The sequence below is a fragment of the Carcharodon carcharias genome, chromosome 6 (genome assembly GCF_017639515.1).
Source record: "Carcharodon carcharias isolate sCarCar2 chromosome 6, sCarCar2.pri, whole genome shotgun sequence".
Classification (NCBI taxonomy): domain Eukaryota; kingdom Metazoa; phylum Chordata; class Chondrichthyes; order Lamniformes; family Lamnidae; genus Carcharodon; species Carcharodon carcharias.
Window position 1 is genome coordinate 112,174,000 of NC_054472.1, and position 21,088 is coordinate 112,195,087.

Consider the following 21,088-nt stretch of genomic DNA (forward strand, 5'->3'; position numbering starts at 1 on the left):
TCAAGTTTTATTCTCCTAAACTGTTTAGTAACTGAACTGCTAAAAATGAAATCATTTTTTGTTATGGCCATATCATTATTAACATGTGGAGAGTGGAAAAAAATGATTGGTTATTATGCAATTGTATCAGTGTATTTTCCAAATGACTGAAATAACAATTCAAAAGATCCATTAAAACACCTGAGAGATAATAATGTTTTTGACAAATTAATTGTTTTTCAGAAATAATCACTTGAAATTGTATCATTAAAAATAATTAGACCGTAAAGACTTGTAAAAGGTCATATTCAAGAACATGAACCCCATATCTATACAATAGCTTATTTGTTGTCCATCCAAGTTTATTCTGATTGTAAAAAAAAATTCTGGGATTTTATTGTAGATGTCACTAATACTGATGCTATTTACATGGGAACAACTAAATTAATTTGATATTAGTTCCACATCCAAAATTATTTATTTGTATGTTTAATTCCAGTTATGGTATACAGCAATTTTCAAATCCTGAACAGATTGTTTTTACTTGCTCTGTAAACGACACCAGCATCAATCAAGAATTTTAAATGCCGATGGCACCAGGAAGTGGGCAAGGCTTGGGGACAAAAACAACAGTTGGCTGTAAGCCCCACACTATTACACTCTTGCTGGCAGAGCAGGATTATAGAATTTTGCCTCCAAGATTCTTTTAAATTAAGTCATTAATTTGGTACTGTAGTAACAAATTTTAGTTATATTCATTGCTGGAAGAGAGGGAAAGCTAACATGTGTGCCCCTCTGAGACAAATCAAGGCAAGTTAGATTTTTCTGTTGAAGGGTCATGAGGTCTCGAAACGTCGACTGTGTTCTTCTCCGCCGATGCTGCCAGACCTGCTGAGTTTTTCCAGGTAATTCTGTTTTTGTTTTGGATTTCCAGCATCCTCAGTATTTTGCTTTTATCTATTAAGTTAGATTTTTGGTTGACTTAGTTGGGGGGTCATTGATGGCAGTGATACTCTGTACTGCTATATCAGGGAAAAAAATTAATTAGACCCATTATCAGGTGCAGGCTCACAGTTAGCAACTACCCATGCCTGGTCTCGTTGAGGCAGGCAATCTTTGTGCTGCCTGCTCATCAAAATGATTGTAGTGTGCAGACCGACATGAAATGTGTTCTGATTAGCTGCACGCCGCTCTGCTAGGGCCCAGCAGTGTGCATAGCTAGCACAATGTACAGCTAGCTTACACTTCTTAAAGGCAGCCTGCCCTCTTAAAGGGTAGGCGCACCCAAGCCAAAACAGGCTACAGTGGATGTGTAACTATGCTTGGAAGGCTTTGCTTGAAGGAAGAGAGCTTTTAATGGAGCAGCAGAGAAGACAGGGGTCCTGTGTTCTTGGATGCTGCACTTGAGGCCTTAGTTATGGAGGTTGAAAGAAGGAACAAGACCATGTTTCCACTGGGAGTCTGGAAGCTCTCAATGCATACCCTGTGGAAACAACAGGAGCATGTGACCAAGGAGGTCAGTTCCCAGAGTCTGACTTTGTGATGTGGCCACCGCGCTGGAAATAGTTCAGTGACCTTACACCGGTGGTCAAGGTCAGCGAATGCATCTACAAAGGACATCTCCTACCCACCACCAGCCTCTCACAGTGCTCAAAGCACCACAGCTCCATCATTCACCCATCAGCTATCAGTTCTCATGCCTAACATTCAGGTGCTCCACCTCATTCTTACAGATTTAGCAATGCTGCAAGCCTCTCGGTTGTGCATTCACAGAATCACAGAATTTTAACGGCACAAAAGGAGGCCATTTGGTCCATCGTATCTGCACCGGCTCTCCAAATGAACAATATGACCTAGTGCCATTGACCTGCCTGTTCCCTGTACCCCTGCACATTTTTCTATTCAAATAATCATGTAATGTCCTCTTGAATGCCTCAGTTGAACCTGCCTCCAACACACTTTTGGGCAGTGTATTCCTGACCCAAACCACTCATTGTGTGAAAAAGTTTTTTCTCACGTCACATTTTTTTCTTTTGCAAATCACTTTAAGTCTGTGCCCTCTCATTCTTGACTAGTGGGAACAGCTTCTCCCTATCTACTCTGTCCAGGCTCCTCATGATTTTGAACATCTCTATCAAATCTCCTCTTAGCATTCTCTCCAAGGAGAACAGTCCCAAACAATCATCATTGCTGAAGTTTCTTATCCCTGGAACCAATCTTGTAAACCTCATCTGCACTCTCTCCGATGTGTTCACATCCTTCCTATAATGTGGCACCCAGAACTGTACATAATACTCCAGCTGAGGTCTAACGAGTGCCTTATATAAATTCAGCATCACCTCCTTGCTCTTGTACACTATGCCCCTATTAATAAAGCCCAGCCTATGCTTTATTAACTGCTCTCTCCACCTGTCCTGCTACCTTCAGTGATATATGTACATATACACCAGATCTTTCTGCTCCTGCATCCCCTTCAAAATTTCTCCCCTTATTTTATATTGTCGGTCCATGTTCTTCCTCCCAAAATGCATCACCTCATACTTGTCTGCATTGAACTTCATCTGTCACCTATCTGCTCACTACACCAAATTGCTTATGTCCTTTTGAAGTTCTACACTATCCTCCTCACAGTTTACAACACTCCCAAGCTTCATATCATCCGCAGACTTTGAAATTGTCCCCTGCACACCAAGATCTTGATCATTAATATATATCAGGAAAAGCAATTGTCCCAATACTGACCCGTGGGGAACTCTACTGCAAATCTTCCTCCAGCCTGAAAAATATCCATTGACCTTTACTCTCTGCTTCCTACTTTTCAGCCAATTTTGCATCCATGTTGCTTCTGTCCCTTTTATTCCATGAGCAATAACTTTTCTCACAACTCTGTTGTGTGGCACTGTGTCAAATGCCTTTTGAAAGTGTTTCTAGAATCTTTACTACCACTGAAGTTAAACTGACTGGTCTGTAATTGCTGGGCTTATCTTTACAACCTTTTTTGAACAAGGGCATAATGTTTGCAATTCCCCAGTCCTCTGGCATCACCCCAGAGTCTAGGGGAGACTAAAAGATTATGGCCAGTGCCCCTGCAATTTCAACCCTCACTTCCTTCAATATCCTTGGATACATATCATCCGGTCACAGTGCCTTGTCAACTTTTAAGTACTGAAAGTCTATTCGACACTTCCCCCTTATCAATTTTGAACCCTTCTAGTGACAGAGCTTCCTTCTGTGTCACCATGGTCTAGGTAACATCTACCTCTTTGGTAAAGACGGATGCAAAGTATTCATTTAATACCTCAGCCATGGCTCCTTCACCCATCTGTAAATTCCCTTTTTAGGTCCCTAAATGGTCCTACTCCTTTTGCCACACTTTTACTATTTATATGCCTATAGAAGACTTTGGGATTCCCGTTTATGTTGGCTGCCAGCCTTTTCTCATAATCCCTCTTCGCTTCTGTAGTATGCTTTTTCACCTCCCCTCTGAACCTTCTGTATTCCTCATGATTCTCAATTGTATTTTTTACCTGACACCTGTCATAAGTGCACTTTTTCTTCTTTATCTTAATTTCTATCTCCTTCTTCATCCAGGGAGCTCTGGATTTGTTTGCCCCACCCTTCCCTTTTGATGGAATATTCCTTGACTGTGCCCGAACCAATTCTTTTTTGAAGGTAGCCCATTGTTCAGCTACAGTTTTTCCTGCCAATCTTTCATTCCACTCTATCTGGCCCAGCTCTGTTCTTGCCCAATTGAAGTCAGTTCTCATCCAGTTAATTATTCTTTCTCTGAATTGCCTATCGTCCTTTTCTATCATCATCCTAAAACGTACAATACAATCATCACTGTCTCCTAAATGTTCCCCCACTGACACTTGACCTACTTGGCCCACCTCATTTCCAAGAACCAGGCCCAACAGTGCATCTTGATGGATTAAACACATACTGCTGTCGAAAATTCTCCTGAACACACTCTAGGAACTTTTGCCTCTCTCTGCCCTTTGCATAAAACTGTCCCATCTGCGTTTGGGAAATTAAAGTCACCCATAATAACTACTCTATAATGCTTGCATCTCTCAGTAATTTCCCTGCAGGTTTGTTCTTCTACGTCCTTCTCACTATTTGGTGATCTATAGACTACACCGAGCAATGTAATTGCGCCCTTTCTGTTCCTTAGCTCTAAATTGATTCTGTCCTTGAACCCCTTGGGACATCCTCTTTCTCTAGCAGTGCAATGCTCTCCTTAACCAGTACTGCCACCGCTCCTCCTTTCCTTCCTTTCCTATCTTTTCTGAATATTTTGCACCCGGGAATATTTAACACTCAGTTCTGCCCTTCCTTGAGCCAGGTCTCTGTTATTGCCACAACATCATATTTCTACATGGCAATCTCATTTACTATAATTCATGCATTCATAGCATACTATGAATACATGCATAGTAACCTGATTTAGATGTTGTTACTTTCTCCCTTACCCCGATTTTACCTGTTAACTTACTATTCACTATACTAGTGCTATCTGTCTCTCCCAGTATTTTGTGCACCCTGATAATCCTCTCTAATATTTTCTCTTGGTTCCCACACACCTCCTGAGTTAGTTTAAAGCCCTCCCAACAACATTAGCAAAAATGCCCCCCAAAGAACTAGCAATAGCCTCAAAGATATGCAGAGATGACATGCCAGTTTCTATGTGTGAAACAGGTGTTTTATTTACAAGTGCTTTTAAAATGTGTGCTTTCAATCTTACTGCTCCTTGCTTCAATTTAGTTTCTATTTCTTAGTAATCACACCCAGGCTTGACTAATGGCCCAAAGAACAAGCAAACAGAACACACAAACAAATATTGGACAACTGAATACTACAACACCCACCTCTTGCAACATTCACATACCTGCAGCTATTTAATTGGGTAGGCACATCACCACAACACATAGCAACACACTCACTGACAATCTTCTGTCTCTCTTTTAGGGCAAAGTTGCACATAACTGAAGAGAGCAGCAGAGATCTGGCAGGCAAGCCTGCATCACTCTGAGCCTTTTGGAAGAGATGGTGCTCTGCATAATGGGGCTGGCTAGACCATTGCACCCTCTTTCACCTAGAACATTCAGGAAGATGGTATGTTCCTATTTTATGCCCATTCTCAAATTCCACCAACCTCATCCTGCTGTCTGGCATGAGGTGCAAGCTGCAAATGGTGTGACAATGGACTTCTTGCATTTCACCCACCTACTCAGATACTGGCCCTGCATGTCCTTAGGGAGTAGCATGTGTTGAGTCACTGGGCATGAAGGGCTGCAGCCAGGCCAGGTGGAAAGGATAGTTCATGTGTCAGCTTCCCAGCGGCAAATTCACAGATGCTGCAGCGGACTCAGATGAGAACTTTGATGGAGCAGCCTTCAGGAGAACTCTGATGTTCATGCACACTTAGAAACTTGGTACACTGACAGGCCTGCCACAGCACCTTTTATCATTGTCAAGGAGCATGGCAGTATTCAGCTCCAAATTGGCATTGGGATTCACACAGAGCTTGGAACCCATTCTGTACAGAGTGGAAATGGTGGCCATCTCCTGACAGCCATGATGGGGCATCTGATGACCAATGTTCAGCTTCCATTGCAGCACAGGCAGAAGCCACCCAACATCTTAGTGTTGTAATCAAAGCTCAGGCTGACACCATTGTTGTCATGTTATCCCAGCTTGGTGCCATGCAGGCTCAGACTGCGGCTATCATGGTTGCAGGCACCAGCTCTCAAAGTGGGTATTCAGGGTCTCACGGCAATCCAGCAATCTGTGTTTCAGCAGATTACTAGGATTGCTAAGGCACCAACCCAGGGGAGTGGCAGTGTTCTGTGGTGCTTGAACTTGCTGTCCTCTCCCAGGACCACAGCATTGGTGCTTGTACTGCAGCCACTGCCAAGCCCTCAGTGCCTCTCAGATTGCAACTGCCTATGCCAAAGAAGTGCGGTCTGAAGTCGGGCCCTCAAAGCTCAGAGCTGCTCGAGGTCATCCTGCCATGTTATTTGCAGTCTCCCCCATTACTCCTGCTCCTACTTCCTGTGACCTAATGGAAGTCAGCAGCCTTCCAATAGCCATGTTACAACCAATGGAGTAGCACTGTACAGGACCGCTAGGCCTGCACCTGCAAGGCAGGAATGCAGAGGGTGAATAGTTCAGTTTTCTGTGCGTTATTGGGATAAAGTTGTAACGGGATTAGCTTTCTTTTGTAGTGCTTTTTTTAATGTGCCTGCATGTACCTTATTTTAGGGTTTTGTTCAAGAGAAAGCTGTAATGGATAAGTAGGGAATAGCGGTGCAGTGCTGATGTGAAGATGAGATCCCAGGGACGACTGAGTCTCCTCTCATGGACATCCCATTCAGAGCGATGGATGCCTTCTCCCTTCCTTCTCTCCCCTTCCTCCTCCTGAAGTGCTCTCCAAAGGCAAATGGCTGCATCCTAATTAGAGTAAAGTTGTGGAGGATGAAGATTGACCACCACAAACTTAGCGGTATAGTCCGGTGACCACTGGAGAGCTCCCCTGAGCAGTATAGGCAGCAGGACCATTGTTTCAGGTGGCTGATGGTTTAATCCATCATGATCCTGGTCACATTATGGCTCTGTTCATACATGATCAGTGACAGAAGGGACTCCTGAGCAGATGTAGAGCAGGTATCGCTTGTCAACCACGGTTGAGGTGACTGAAAGAGGGTGGGCATGGATGATTGGTGCAGGATGAATGTGTTGCTTCCAGAATAGCGGGCACTCATCGACAGGAGCTTCTGGACATTTTCACACACCGACTACATGTTCATAGAGTGGCAGCCCTTGTAGTAGGGATATATCTCCCCATTAATATTAGGGGCCCACAGAATCATGTATTTGCAGTCAATGGAACTATTGAAATTCCTGCTAGCCTGGCAAGCCCCATGCTCACTCCTTTTCTCTGGTCAGAGAGAAGCTGATTAAATCCCCCTTCCTTGTTTACAGAGCCTCTGTCACCTCCACGATGTATGATGATCTGTGAAATATTGGAAATGTCATCTGCTTTCACAAGGATCCACTGTCGTAGAGATTGAGGGCCAGTGTTACCTTAACAGCCAGTGGCAATGCTTCCCTTGGCCTGCTATGAGGCTGAGGGTCCAGTTACAGGAAGTGGAACATTTCAGTCACCTTGGTGAAACTTAGGCACCTCAGAGACTGCTCCTGGTTGAGGTGGAGGTAGGAGATGTGCTCCCTGAAGACCTTTGAGGGCAGGCCTTCAGTTGAGAGCCCTCCTCCTCTCTCCGCACTTAGCTTCCATTCTCTGCTGCCCGTGCTTCATCTCCAAATCACTAGTGCTTTCTGAATCTGAAAACATCAGAAAGCTTCCCCAACAACGCTGACCTCAGTATTTTCACTAACTCTACAGCAGCAAAAGAAAGTCAAAAGTACCTCACCTAAAAAATCAGTGGTGATCCTTCTAAATAGCATAGCAGGGTGTCCCTCTGGAAGTAATTAAAAGAGGGCATTCACAGACCTGTGAGGTCCAAAGCGACGGATCGGGCATCAAATTAATGTTAGCTGCTAAATGATGTCGCGATCCACCTATTCTGCGTGCTTCTGACACCTGTATTTGTACCCTTACAGTTGAGCTGGAAATGTTCTGGCTGATATTTTTTGAGCTTTGAGCTTCCATTGCACTACTGAGCTTAATTTGCAGCTCTTATCTCTCACCTAATGAAGAATTAGCACATCTGAAGATCGAATATAAGTTAGAATGAAAATTCACAAATAAAAAGAAAGCTGCATTGTCAGCAACAGATTAACATTTAGAAAGAACATTTTTCATCTGCTTGTGTGAACGAACTAAATGTGCCTAAAAAAGTACTTCAACATCCAGAAGGAATGTCAACAGAATAATTGCAGTATAATGTTTAATTTATTGCCCAACACGTGTTGATGAAGCTGGAGCTATTGAAACAGTATGATGCTGAATGCAGAACAGTTCATTCTAAGATTGAGTTTGATACAGTTGGATTGTGATGTATTAAAGGATCTATTTGTAGAGAATTAAATATTAAAGTGCTATTTTTGCCAATAAATGACCTGCTCAATACCTTGCAATATGACAGCAGTATTTAATTCTACAGAGATTTTTTCAGCAGCATTGACTTTGAAGGCTACAATCCTTGTTTATATCAGAACATTCTGTATGAAAATCCCAGTGTTTGAACTCTTGGAATTATTGAAAAGATCTCCAAACACACAATCTGCAACTGTGTGATAGTGGCTTTGTTATCAATAACTGGCTTGTTTAACTCTTTATCTTTCTGTTGCAAGATACAATATGCTGCTTATCGGGACTGTAGTCAAAGGAGAAACTGGGCACTTGATACAAAAAAGGCCAGGAATTGTCTTTGAACAGTTTCATTTTCCTCAAATTTTAACCTCATTCTCAAGTCCTCCATTTTTTTCAGAAGCATTAGTAAACTATTAATCGGATACAACTGAGAAGCTGATGACAGATTACACATATCCATACAAAGAATTCTAAATGGAGTTTAATATAGTTTTCTAAAAATCTATTTACATATAATCTATACTGACTCTAGGTAGTGCGACTGGATTCATAAAAAGAGGAGTTCTTTTGTTTACAGTTTCACAGTTAGAATAGCTGTCATGAAGGTTGCAGTTTGTACATACTTGATAACTAGATGACATCTGAAGCCTTGGGTGCTACTGCATGTGTGGTATTTCAGTCCTATTAGGCAGCAGTTTGTCACGCTATGCTGACTAGCATGAAATTCACCCCACATTGATTAAAATACTAAGCAAGACAAGTATTGGCATACATTACTTATGATAAACACAGCAAATACATTGAACCTCTATCCTTAATTTGCAAAAGACAAAACAATAGTCGTCAGAGTGATGAGAGCAACTTTTATACCATTGGCCTCTTGCAGTCACAGGGAAGAGATTGTTGTGGGATTGAGCATACTTCAAATTGATGTCAGCAAAACTCTGATGTACTCCTGGTCCACTGAAAGCAACATGAAAGCAGATGGTAGGACAATCTCCTCACTGACCTGTATAGTTGACTGCACTGCTCCAACATGTTGCTACTAGGTATAATGGACTGAATTCTAGCTATGCCAAATACACAATGGAAGTCATTTAAGCAACATTGCAATTCTGTCCACTTCACTTCTTGGAGACTGACAAAAATGTACAGCCTAGAGTAGAGTTCATGTAAGCTTTGTTCCACTGGAGCTCATAGATATGTACTACCTGCTTGTGCATCCAATTCATCTGGGAGAATTATTTCTTTGAATATAGGTGTAAGATACCATGCAAACCTATCTTCCTCATCCTATATATGTGGCCTCCATTGCTTTGAAATTCTGAAGAGGCAATCAGTTGTTGCTTCCTTTGTCCTCTGGTACTGCTAGTTCCATCTGCACCAGCGCTCACTCATGTGGCAATGATGAAGTAGATTATTATTCTGCTGGTTAGCTTCCTCTCTTCTGGTGCTAGTAGTGCTTCTGGTGCTGGATATTTTATATGATTTATATCAGTAGCCTTTCTGAGAACAATTCAAACAGATAGCATCAACGTACCTGATGCTCAGACAGAACAGGACTCCATGTACTTAAATGTACGTACAGAGCTCCACTTGCTGGCATAATAATGCCAGTGACATTTTTAATGTTAGGAAAGATTGGACTATTATTTTAACTCTTTTGGTATCATTAAAAATTCAAAAGGTGGTTCAGCAGATTATCTGGAAGCTTTTCAGTGGTAGCAACTTAAGTGAAGCTAAAATTATCGGAGATGGCCTTCTCGTGTATTCTAATACTGCTTCATATAAATCAATTTAAAGAATTGTTTGAAACTGTTGTTATGCACAGGTTCTACATGGGCGCAATATTTAAATAATGTTGAATCAAGGTAGAGTCTACAGCTGTTCCTTTATGTGTGACACATAAATGACATCAAAGGTGATAGTGTGTGGGCATAGCATTCATAATTTAATATTTATTAATATATAAATATATGTGTGTATACATATATATATGTTAATATATGTTTGACAATGCCATTTCACTGCGGATATTACAACGACCCAGATCTTCCATCCAGCGAACATTTGCCACTGTTGCATGTCGGGATCCTAAGGAAGCCCCAATGTATGCACATGCACAATACTTACCCAGGAATTTCAAACTTCAGTGGGCAAAATTACGCTGCCTGAATTGTTTTGTGGATGCCTAGGACACTGAATCTACCATCGGAGACTTGGGCTAGATGCCCAGAACTTGCACAGGAATTTACTCCAGGATACTCATGCTATTAACCACAGGCATAGAGCCTGGGTTAAAAGTGATTACTGCAGAAGCAATACTGTGAAGACCTCAAACTGTATTTAAAAGTAAACTTGCTAAACAATTTGAGGTGGCATAGTGGTAATGTCACCAGACTAATCGTCCAGAGGACCAAGCTAATGCTCTTGGGACACTGGTTCAAATCCCACCACGGTAACTGGTGGAACTTAAGGTCAATTAATTAATAAATCTGGAATTAAAATTAAAAGATCATCCAGTAATGGTGACCGTGAAACAATTGCTGTAAAAACCTATCTGGTTCACTAACGTCCTTTAAGGAAGAAAATCTACTGTCCTTACCTGGTCTGGCCTACATGTGATTCCGGACCCACAGTAATATGGTTTACTCTTAACTGCCCTCTGAAATGGCCTAGCAAGCCACTAAGTTGTACCAAATGGCTACAGAAAAATCAAAAAGGAATGAAACTGGATGGACCACCAGCATGGACCTTGGCACTAGAAATAACAATGGGCGCACCATGCCTAGTTACCCTCCCTGCAAAGTTCTCCTTACTAACATCTAGGGGCTTGAGCCAAAATTGGGAGAGCTGTCTCACAAACTAGTGAAGCAAGAACCTGACATAATCATACACCCCATATCATACCTTACAGACAATGACCCAGACACCATCTTCACCATCCCTGAGTACAGTCTGTTTCACCAGCAGGACAGGTTGCAGGAGGGAGTTGCTTTGGGAGTTTTCAACATTGACTCTGGACCCCACAAAGTGTCATAGCATCAGATCAAACATGAACAAGGAAACCTCCTGCTGATTACCACCAACGCCCCCTCTCCCACCCCTCAGCTGTTGCATTACAATTCTCTCATGTTGAATACAAATTGAAAGAAGCACTGAGGACGGCAGGATATATTCTGGATGGGGAACTTCAATGTCAGTCACCAAGCGTGTCTTGGTAGTACCACTACTGACAGAGTTGGTTGAGTCCTGAAGGACATAACTGCCAGACTGGGCCTGCATCAGGGGTGAGGGAACCAACAAGAGGGAAAACCGTACTTGACCTTGATCTCGCCAATCTACTTGGACAGTATTGGGAGATCTGGGTCAATATAAATGCTTTTAGAAAAATTCAGATTCAATGATACTTGAAGATATTTATCTTATTCAGTACTGATCCCACTTATAGGGTCAAAGCCCCCTTCTGTACAAATATTAACTTCTTCAGTTTAAGCTACCTTTATCTTTGTGCCAATGCATTTGTACTAATTAAACTTATGCACTGTGCTTCATGTAATTGAAAGATTTCCTGATTTCCATTCAGATTTGTTTTATGGGAATTTGAATGTAGCTATTTTGGAATATCTGTGGGAGTTTGGGGATTTACTCAGGCTCTGTTCTCAGCATCACATCCACAATTAAATTCATATGATGTTCTGTGAATCTGAGCTTTGTTATTCTTTTCAAGTCAGTCATATTCTGCATTTTGTGCTTTGGTACAATATGATGTTTACCTTTGTATCATTATTTCTGCCAAGGTGGGAGAAACGAAACTAGAGTGGCTTTAATCTTTTAAAGTCAAGATTAGGTAGGTAAGACAGTTGTTGAAAGAAATTTCTCATTTGCCATCCTAATTTACCATTGGAATTTACCATGCACCAATGGACAACATCACATCAATGGTACAATGACAACTACCGATTATTTAAAACTATTTATTACCAAAATTGCTCTAGTATAGCCATGTAAAGTGACTGAACCCTTAGTTGTTAACATTGTGCCATCTCTGCTTTAAAGCATTTTGAAAACAAAATGAATGATGTCTAATTAAATTATAATTGTTTATAGCTTGAATATGATGATACATTTTAATGCCCTCAATCTTCAGATGAAAAAACACTGGAAATCAAATGAAAATAGTGAGGATATCATGGAGAGTAACTGTTTATGAGAAATATTTCACCAAGTAGTCTCACACCCAATTTTATTAATATTAATTGCAATTTCATCTTGGATATATTTTAACCCTCATGCTTTTTACTTGAATCGACCCTTTTGCATTTCTTGGCAATTTTAATTTTCTTACATTTGTATTTGAATGCAAAAATAACTGCAATGCTTGTAATAAACAATTGTCTGAAAAATGATACAGCATTACGTACCATGACGAATTGCTGAGTGCCCAAAATATTTTATTATGGAGTAGGATGCTTCCATACACTTTAGAGGGTACAAGACATTTGAGTTTAATGGACAAGTAGTAACCCGGCACTTGATTTGCAGCACCAGTACTCAGAAGATGCCACTAGCTGTAGAAATACACAAGCTAATGAAGGGGACTGAAGTCAGTCTACTGAAAAGCAAGACAAATGAGTTTTTGATGGATTTCTGTGGCATTACCAGATTTTGCCTCTTAAGTGCATTTATATTTTTATTGTTAGAATTTGAATTTTCTTTCTTTGGCTTACAGTATGTCGGAGCAGTCAGGTATGCCACGGATTTGTGATAGTGTTTTTTTTAGAAACACTATCATTAAAGATATTGCATTGGTTTTTGGCTATCTCTTTTTTTAAAGGCTGGTATAATATTTCTTTTGTATTTCTTTCTTCAGTCACGTCCCATCCCTTCACATCTCACATCTGCAGTAGCAGAGAATATCTTGGCCACAGCTTGTGAGAGCGAGAGCAAGAATGCAGCTAAGAGAATGCGCCTGGATGTGCGTCAACAGCAACAGGTATTAGTATCATAATTAAATGAGTGTCTTATGATAACAGGATCACAGAATTGTTACAGCGTAGATGGAGGCCATTCGGCACATCGTGTGTGCACTGGCTCTCTGAACATTTTAACTTTGTGCCATTGCCCTGCCTTTTCCCCGTAACCCTTTACATTGTTTCTATTTAAATAATCATCCAATGCCCTCTTGAACGCCTCAGTTGAACCTGCCTCCACCGTACTTCCAGGCAGTGCATTCCAAACCCTAACTACTTGGTGTATGAGAAAGTTTTTTCTCACCTCACATTTGCTTCTTTTGCAAAACACTTCAAAACTGTGCCCTCTGGTTCTCAATCTGTTTACAAGCAGGAACAGTTTCTCCCTATCTACTCTGTCCAGACTCCTCATGATTTTGCAAACTTCTATCAAGTCTCATCTTAGCCTTCTCCTCTCCAAGGAAAATAGTCCCAACTTTTCCAATTTTTCCTCATAACTGAAGTGTCTCATGCCTGGAATCATTCTCGTAAACCTCTTCTGTACTCTCTTGGTTTTAAGTTTTATAACAGTTTTACGAACACAATTGTACATTATATACATTGACTACATTATGACCTTTTCCTCCAAAGGCTAAAATGCTCATTGTGACTTGATTGACCTAGATTGACACTCTACTGCAGTACTGAGGGATTTCTGCACTGTTGGATGAGACATTAAACTAAGGCCCCATATGCTAAAATTTCTATGGCATTATTTGAAAAGGAATTCTACTGATGGTCTAACATTATTCCCTTACCTTACACTGCCAAAAAAATTAACAGCTTTGATCTCATTGCTGCTTGTAGGATCTTGCTGTATGTCAAATAGCTATTATATTGTAAGTAAAATATATTAAATTTGGTCTGTAGCATCAAGAGACGAGGGAGAATTTTGTTCCGAAGCACAGAAGTATTATTAACAGTTATAATATAAATGGTAAAGATGTTAAAAAAATCAAATGTACCATTGTAACGTACTAGATAGGATGCTGAGATACAACCTGGCAAAGCTGATGCTTTGTTTCTGATGTGATATTATTCTCATGGCCTTGCTACCACTTGAGCATGTCCAGCCTTGCTCCAAGAATATTCCAACACCTATGCTTCAAGTCCAGCCTTATATATATATATTTATATATATATATCAATTATCCATTTGTTCTTACAGAACTTTAAGCCTGTTTGTGCTTGCATGTCAGTCAATTTCAGTGTTTCCAAGTCAACTAGCCACATGCTTACTTCTCCACTTTTCCCAATAAGGGAGAAACACAGCTAATATTTTCCCATGCCATGATCCCATAAAACATGAAATTACAAATAGATGTCACTTTACATAAAACCATTCAGCTCTTCATGTCTGTGCCAGCCAAAAAGAGAAAAAATAAACTAGCCGCTCATTTTAATTCCATTTTCCAGCACCTGGTCCATAACCTTGCAGGTTCGAGCACTTCAGATGCAGATCCATGTATATTTTAAATAAGTTGAGGTTTCAGCCTCAACCACCAACTTATGCAGTTAATTCCAGATGCCTATCACCCTCTAGATGAAAAGTTTTTTTCCTCATGTCCCCTCTAATCTTTCTACCAATCACCTTAAATCTATGCCTTCTGGTAACTGACCCCTCAGCTAGGGGAAACAAATCTTTCCTGTCTACCCTATCAAGGCCTCTCATAATTTTGTACTCAATTAGGTCACCCCTTAACCTCCTCCGTTTTAAGGAAAACAACCCTAGCCTTTCCAATCTCTCCTATTGGCTGCAATTTTCAAGCCCTGCCACATTCTTGTAAATCTCCTCTGCACTCTCTCCAGAGCAATTATGTCCTTTCTGTAATGTGGTGACCAGAACTGTACACAAAATTCCAGCTGTGGCCTAACCAGCATTTTATATAGTTCCATCATTATGCCCTGCTTTTGTATTCCATACCTTGCCCAATAAAGGAAACCATTCCATATGAATAATGTACTATCTAAACAAGGTTAAGCAATCTTCAGACAAGACTGCTGATGCTTTTCTTAACAAGGTTAACAATTATACAGTAGCTTGCTAAAAATATTTTTCTCTCACTGCACACCAAAAGTTATTGATTTTAAGTGCTGCTTTTAGACATTCTGGAGAAACATGAGACAGTGCTATATGTTTGCTCAACTTTATTTTTTCACATTCTTATGTTGTCGAGGATTTTGGAATTATAGTTCAATCTATGCCTATGCAAATTTTGAATTACTTTCCATTGAAGGCAACATAAAGTTTGCTCTGTAAACCCATCACCAGCATATTATATTTGTGCACTTCACTTGGCATTCTGCTAGATTCAATTTTTATATTAGGATGCAGAGACCCTACTAAACTGTGAGTGCGGAAGCCCAAAAATTGATTCTAATGCCTATTTAATTTATTTAGGCATAATTTTGAACATATTAAATGGAGTCCCAAGGTAACTCCCTGCTGGCATAGAAATTCAAATTGCTGTGTTATTCTAATGCTGTCATGAGAACAAGAGCAACACTTGCCAATCAGCTGCATCCAGATCCACTACATATGTCTGATTTTAGGATTGGGGGAACACTACTCCTTAATGTTCATACAATAGAATGAGAAGGAAGAGATATTGACCTTTATCCTGAATCTGTAGTAGACACAGGGCATGCTTCTTGGCAGTAGGTTTTGGATTCGCAAAACGTCATTTTGGTAATGATAATATCTGGTCATTAAAGCTGCTGCAGGGGCCTTTAAATCTTGCACCAGCACATTATTTCCAGTCCCTAAATGCACATATTGTCAATCAGAGGTATTTCTGATTTCTGGGCTTTATTCAAAAAATTCTCATTAGACTAACTCATTATAGTAAGTGTATGCAAATTGTGCTCCACCAAACTTCCAGTTAGGCTACTCCTAAATGAAAATTCATGCTGAAAAGTCTTATTCTTCCTAAATCTCATTGAATATAAGGAATATCAATTTCAATGCAATGGAAGCATTACAAACGTATATCAACTGTCATAAAACCATTTTGGTGTGCTCAAGATAAATTCTCAAAGCCCAACCTAAACATATTGGTCACAGAATTCAAATGTGTAGTGCCAGTAGTGTGAAACTGAAATGAAAACTGAATGCCCTGTTGGGGGTGTACACTCAGCTGCCAGTCATTTCCAGTACAGCCCTTGCAGTGTACTGTGTTGAGAAGAGGCATCACATGTGATTCCCCTTTGTGCATTGGAAGCTCCTGAACAGCTGCTGTCATGATGTTGCACAGCTCTATTGGCTGATGTGATACCTATTTTCCAAATTTGGACCACACTGGTCCATTCAACAAATTTGCTTGATGCTCACCAAAGATCAAACATTTAGTTGCAGTAGGGGCTTGGCACTAATGTTATTTAAAGGGCCAGCCACCAATTTGAAGGTAAAGTAATTTTGAATAATGTCGCTATTACAAATTTCAAGAAGCACTCTGGAATGTTTTTGGAGATTTTGTGTGAGTTCTTGGGTTTACAGAGTGTTGCTTCATCCTCACAGTGGTGGGCAGAAGATATGGTAACCACACAAAGCCTGCAAAAGGTATGGGGGCAGCACTAGAAATACCTCTGGGTCGGCAGCATGAAAAGGAGATGGAGCAAAGACTGTGCAGCGTGGAAGTTCTGGGTGATACCCTCTATCAACTTGGAGTCTGAACCTCCTTGCTCCTTAATGGTGATAGGAGGCTGCCTTGGAGGAAAGCCAATGCATCCAACATCTTGGTATGCATCCTCATCAGCAGTCTCTTGTATGCTGCCCCATCAAGGTCCTCATCTAAGTGCAGAACTTAGTTGCGACCTTGTCCTCTGGTGAGCTGGCAAACGAACCATCCTGTACTGCTGGCTTGGCCAAAGCCCACTTGCGTACGATGTCTTACCATATGCTGTTCCCAACTTTATACTAGCCTCTGAGGTGAGCGCAGCACCAGAATTGGTGGCTCCAAGTGTTAGATCAAGAGACAAGGCCTTTTCATCAGTGGTGTGCTGTTGTTCTCTCTTCCCCCTCCTGGGGCTGCAGTGGCTGGGCAGACGGAAGTTCTAAGGTGTCCAAAAGCAGGAAATTAGAAAGGAAAGGTTGAGGTGAGGAAGTGGGGTGGGAAAGAGAGCAACAAATCCATGGTCACACTATCTGCAGCTTTCTCATGCCAGGTAGCAACATGAGGCTGAGCTGGTAGTTGGGATGGGCCATAAGGCAGGGAACCCACCTGAACGTTCTCAGTAATGTGAGAAGTCGGGGAGTGTGATATGGAGAACAATTTCCTCCAAAGGATTCAGGAAATGTAGTTGCCCTTGTCCCTTTCTGGTTCCATTCTGCTCCTTCTGTTGTGTGCTACCTGTCCTTCAAGAGAGCAAGGGAAGAATGTCAGTGATTGTGTTGTACTTTGTTTGGGTGATATGCCTCCCATAACTAAATAGCTGGAGGTAGCAAGAAGTGGGTATGAGGCTGCCAGCATTATTAAGTGTTTGAGAGTAAGTATCTGGATGTTAGGTGTGGGTCCTGAATGTCAGGGACTGGTACTGGGTGAGTGCATTCAGCAGTGTGAGAGGTTGGTGGAGCAATGGGCAGGAGGTGTTATGTGAAGGTATTCACTGGCCTTGACCACCCATGTGAAGTCATTAAACTTCTTGTTGCACAGCTGCCAATTCTTTGGACCAGATGCCAGAATTGACCTCCCTGCCCACCTGCTTCCAATCCCTTCTGTGGGTCCTCCTTGAAGACCTCCTGTTCCCTCATGGAACCATGGCATCTCCTCCTGTCCACCTACAACATTAAGACATCCAGTACACATCCATGACCCTGGAACCCACACTCTTCCTGGTGTCCCACTTTCCTTGTTTACAATTTCAGCAATAGTATTCAGCTGCCTCCTGCAACTCAGTTTAGCTTTCCTTTGAGAGAGGCAGACTGCTTTTAAGAGTAGAAGGCCGTCTGCACTACATGCTATTAGCATAAACTGTTTGGCTCCCATCTGAGCACTGACAGCCAACAGCAAGGGAAACATTCAGCCTTACACTACAATCAGGTAAATGAGATGGCAGCACAAAATTTGCATGCTTCCTACCTCCACCTCCATGGTCACAAATAGTGACCCCAATGCCCAAGAAATGGTGTAGTCCAATTTTTATCCCCTTGACTTCATTATTTCTGTTGGTGGACACAAAGAATATCACTGTCCCAAACTTATTCACTACTGAATATAGGACTGCATCAGAACCACATGTGTAATGCAGCAAATCAGATCCATCTCACAATGACCTAGACTAGTCGCAATATAAATAAGTAAATATCTGGAAGTTATTTCTAGGTAAAATTTTCTCTCAGGATCTAGGTGATTATATAAGCAGTGAGTACAAGCTTCACATGACTATAACAATGATTTGAAACCTGAAATGAAATGAATTTTATAATCACTTTCACTTATTCTTGTTTTTTTTATTTCTGTGAATGCATTCATAGCTATACACGTGCTAGCCACTCTGGGACAAATTAATGGGACAGTATAGAGGGAGCTTTCCTCTATTTACATGCTGTTCTTGCACTGGGGCTGTTTGATGGGACAGTAAGTTAGAAACTGCATTTAAATGTGACATCTGATGTATGGGCCTAGATTTTCATCCTTGAGGCAGGCAGAAGGAATTGAGAAAATTACTGGTTTGGCCCACCTGCCTTGGGAGAAAGTGCCTGCAAAGGCAGGATCTTCATTGCTGTGGGGAATGTGCGGGCTGGATTTGGGCCAGCCAATCTGGGAAGAAGTGTGGAGGTACACACAGGGACTGCCGGGTGCTGAGGCAGGCTGCTTAAAAGGCCTTCCTTGGTGCATGGGACTTTGTCCCAGTGAAAATAAAAATACAAAGGCCTTACATCCCTCATCCCTTGCACGCCCCTCACCATCCAAACACTCCTCATGCCCCATCCATGCCACCTCATGCCTCATGCCCCTCACCCACCCTCCATTCCCTCATGCCAAGCTCTGCCCTTCCATTCACCCTGTGTTCCCTCATGGTCCCTATGCCAAGCTATGGCACTTCCATCCTCATTGACCCACTGTACACATTCTAGAACCAATGAACCCTGTAGTGTAAAGTGATATGAGTACTTATAATTTTGTCCATTTCTGGCGGCATTCAGAAGTTTTTCTTTCCTCAGTAACTCTGAGTCTTTGCATTCTTCTGAGAAATTGATGCCAATCTGAGCTCTCCTTTCACACTGTTCACTTCAAACTCTTGTTTCTCTAAGTGCTGGTCATCATGGAGAAAACATATTCTGTATGAGCATGGTATGGAGAATATATAGGAGCTGATATTCTTTACATTTGTGATTTTTTTTCCCCTGTGCTTTGCTGAAAAGTATCATGTACCTCTCCTCATCTCATGGGAGGATATAACGCTTTCCACAATTCCAAAATATTTGTACAGTACGTCCTTTTAAGATTACATGCTTGAACACCATTGTAAAATTCTTCAAAGGACACATGATTTGCAAGGGCTAATTTGGACATTCTGTTATGAAAGCTGTTTTCAGATAAGTCATATCTGTCGCTCAAGTACTTCTTGATTCTTTTGTAAAAAAAGGTAAAATGTCTCTCACATCTGGTGTTAATTGCTTCAGTCTGCCATTCACTTGAACCCAAAAAACCTGTTCCAAATACTTCTCTCTAGGTTCCTAATCATGTCACTCGTCAACTCATACACCGAGACGATACTGAACGACTTGGTCTCTAAAGTTGTGATGCAGTTTGTGAATAGTTTCAGAACATTGATGAGAAAGAGAAAGTAAAGCTCAGCCACTTCGTTGGTAATCCCCCTCATCCCCAAGGCATCTCCGTAGTATTTTGAGGCAACCTCCTCACTAAACTCTGAAAGTAACTTGTCATAGGTTTCCAGAATTTTAACAATCATCAATAGCCAACAGAAGGGAAAGCCACCTGGCCACAACATGCCTCAATAGATTGCACTGCTCTGCTTCAACAAAGTAACACAACTCTCTCAAATGCTGTGTTCTTACAGAAATGCTGAAGTGAGCATATACCTTGAGAATTATGCTTTCTGCATCAACATCAAGGTTTCTGATGGCATGCCTTGTTGCATTGTGCAAAATATAAACCAAAGGGTGGGCTGCATCAATGTCCTTTTAAGCACCTTTCATTTTTTAGTACACACTGTCTTGCTTTCCTTAATTAATACTTGCGTTGTCAGCTGAATATGTAGAAAGTCTCCCTAGGCTGAGGCTGAAGGTACTTAGTTTGCACAATATTTCTGTTGCAATTGCTTCTGAGGTTGCTGCCTTTCACTATAGAAATCACAGAATTGTTACAGCACACAAGGTGACCATTCAGCCTGTCGTGTCTGCGCCAGCTCTCCATAGGAGCAACTTACCTAGTGCTCCTCCCTTTACCTCTGCACGTTCGTCCTTTACAGGTAACAATCCAATTCCTTTTTGAATGCCTCGATTTAACCTGCCTCCAGCACATTACATTCTCAGGCAGTGTGTTCCAGATACTAACCGTTTGTTGCGTGAAAAAGTTTTTCCTCATGACGAAGTTGCTTCTTTTGCCAATTACCTTAATATTTGGGATGGAATTGGTAGTCACATGGAAAAAAATGGATTGATAAGGAAGAGCCAGCATGGATTTCTAAAGGGGAAATCATGTTTAACTAACTTGCTGGAGTTTTTTGAAGAGGTAACAGATAATGTTGATGAGGGTAATGCTGTTGATGTGGTGTACATGGACTTTGAAAAGGCATTTGATACAGTGCCACACAACAGACTTGTGAGAAAAGTTATTGCTCATGGAATAAAAGGGACAGTAGCAACATGGATACAAAATTGGGTGAGTAATAGGAAACAGAGGGTAATGGTCAATGGATAGATTTCAGGCTGGAGGAAGGTTTGTAGTGGAGTTCCCCCTGGGTCGGTATTGGGACCCTAGCTTTTCCCCTTATATATTAATGATCTAGATCTTGGTGTGCAGGGACAATTTCAAAGTTTGCAGATGATACAAAGCTTGGGAATGTTGTAAACTGT

At 41.3% G+C, this 21,088-nt stretch overlaps 1 protein-coding gene across 2 annotated transcripts in view; it reads left to right on the forward strand.

The window, feature by feature from the left end:
- Positions 1–21,088, forward strand: part of LOC121279427 (nucleolar protein 4-like) — a 546,201-nt gene that overhangs the window by 493,281 nt on the left and 31,832 nt on the right. For both annotated transcript variants that reach the window (XM_041190669.1, XM_041190670.1), the window contains one exon: positions 12,909–13,031. In XM_041190669.1, the coding sequence (XP_041046603.1) occupies positions 12,909–13,031 (123 nt within the window). The remainder of the gene's footprint in view (positions 1–12,908; positions 13,032–21,088) is intronic.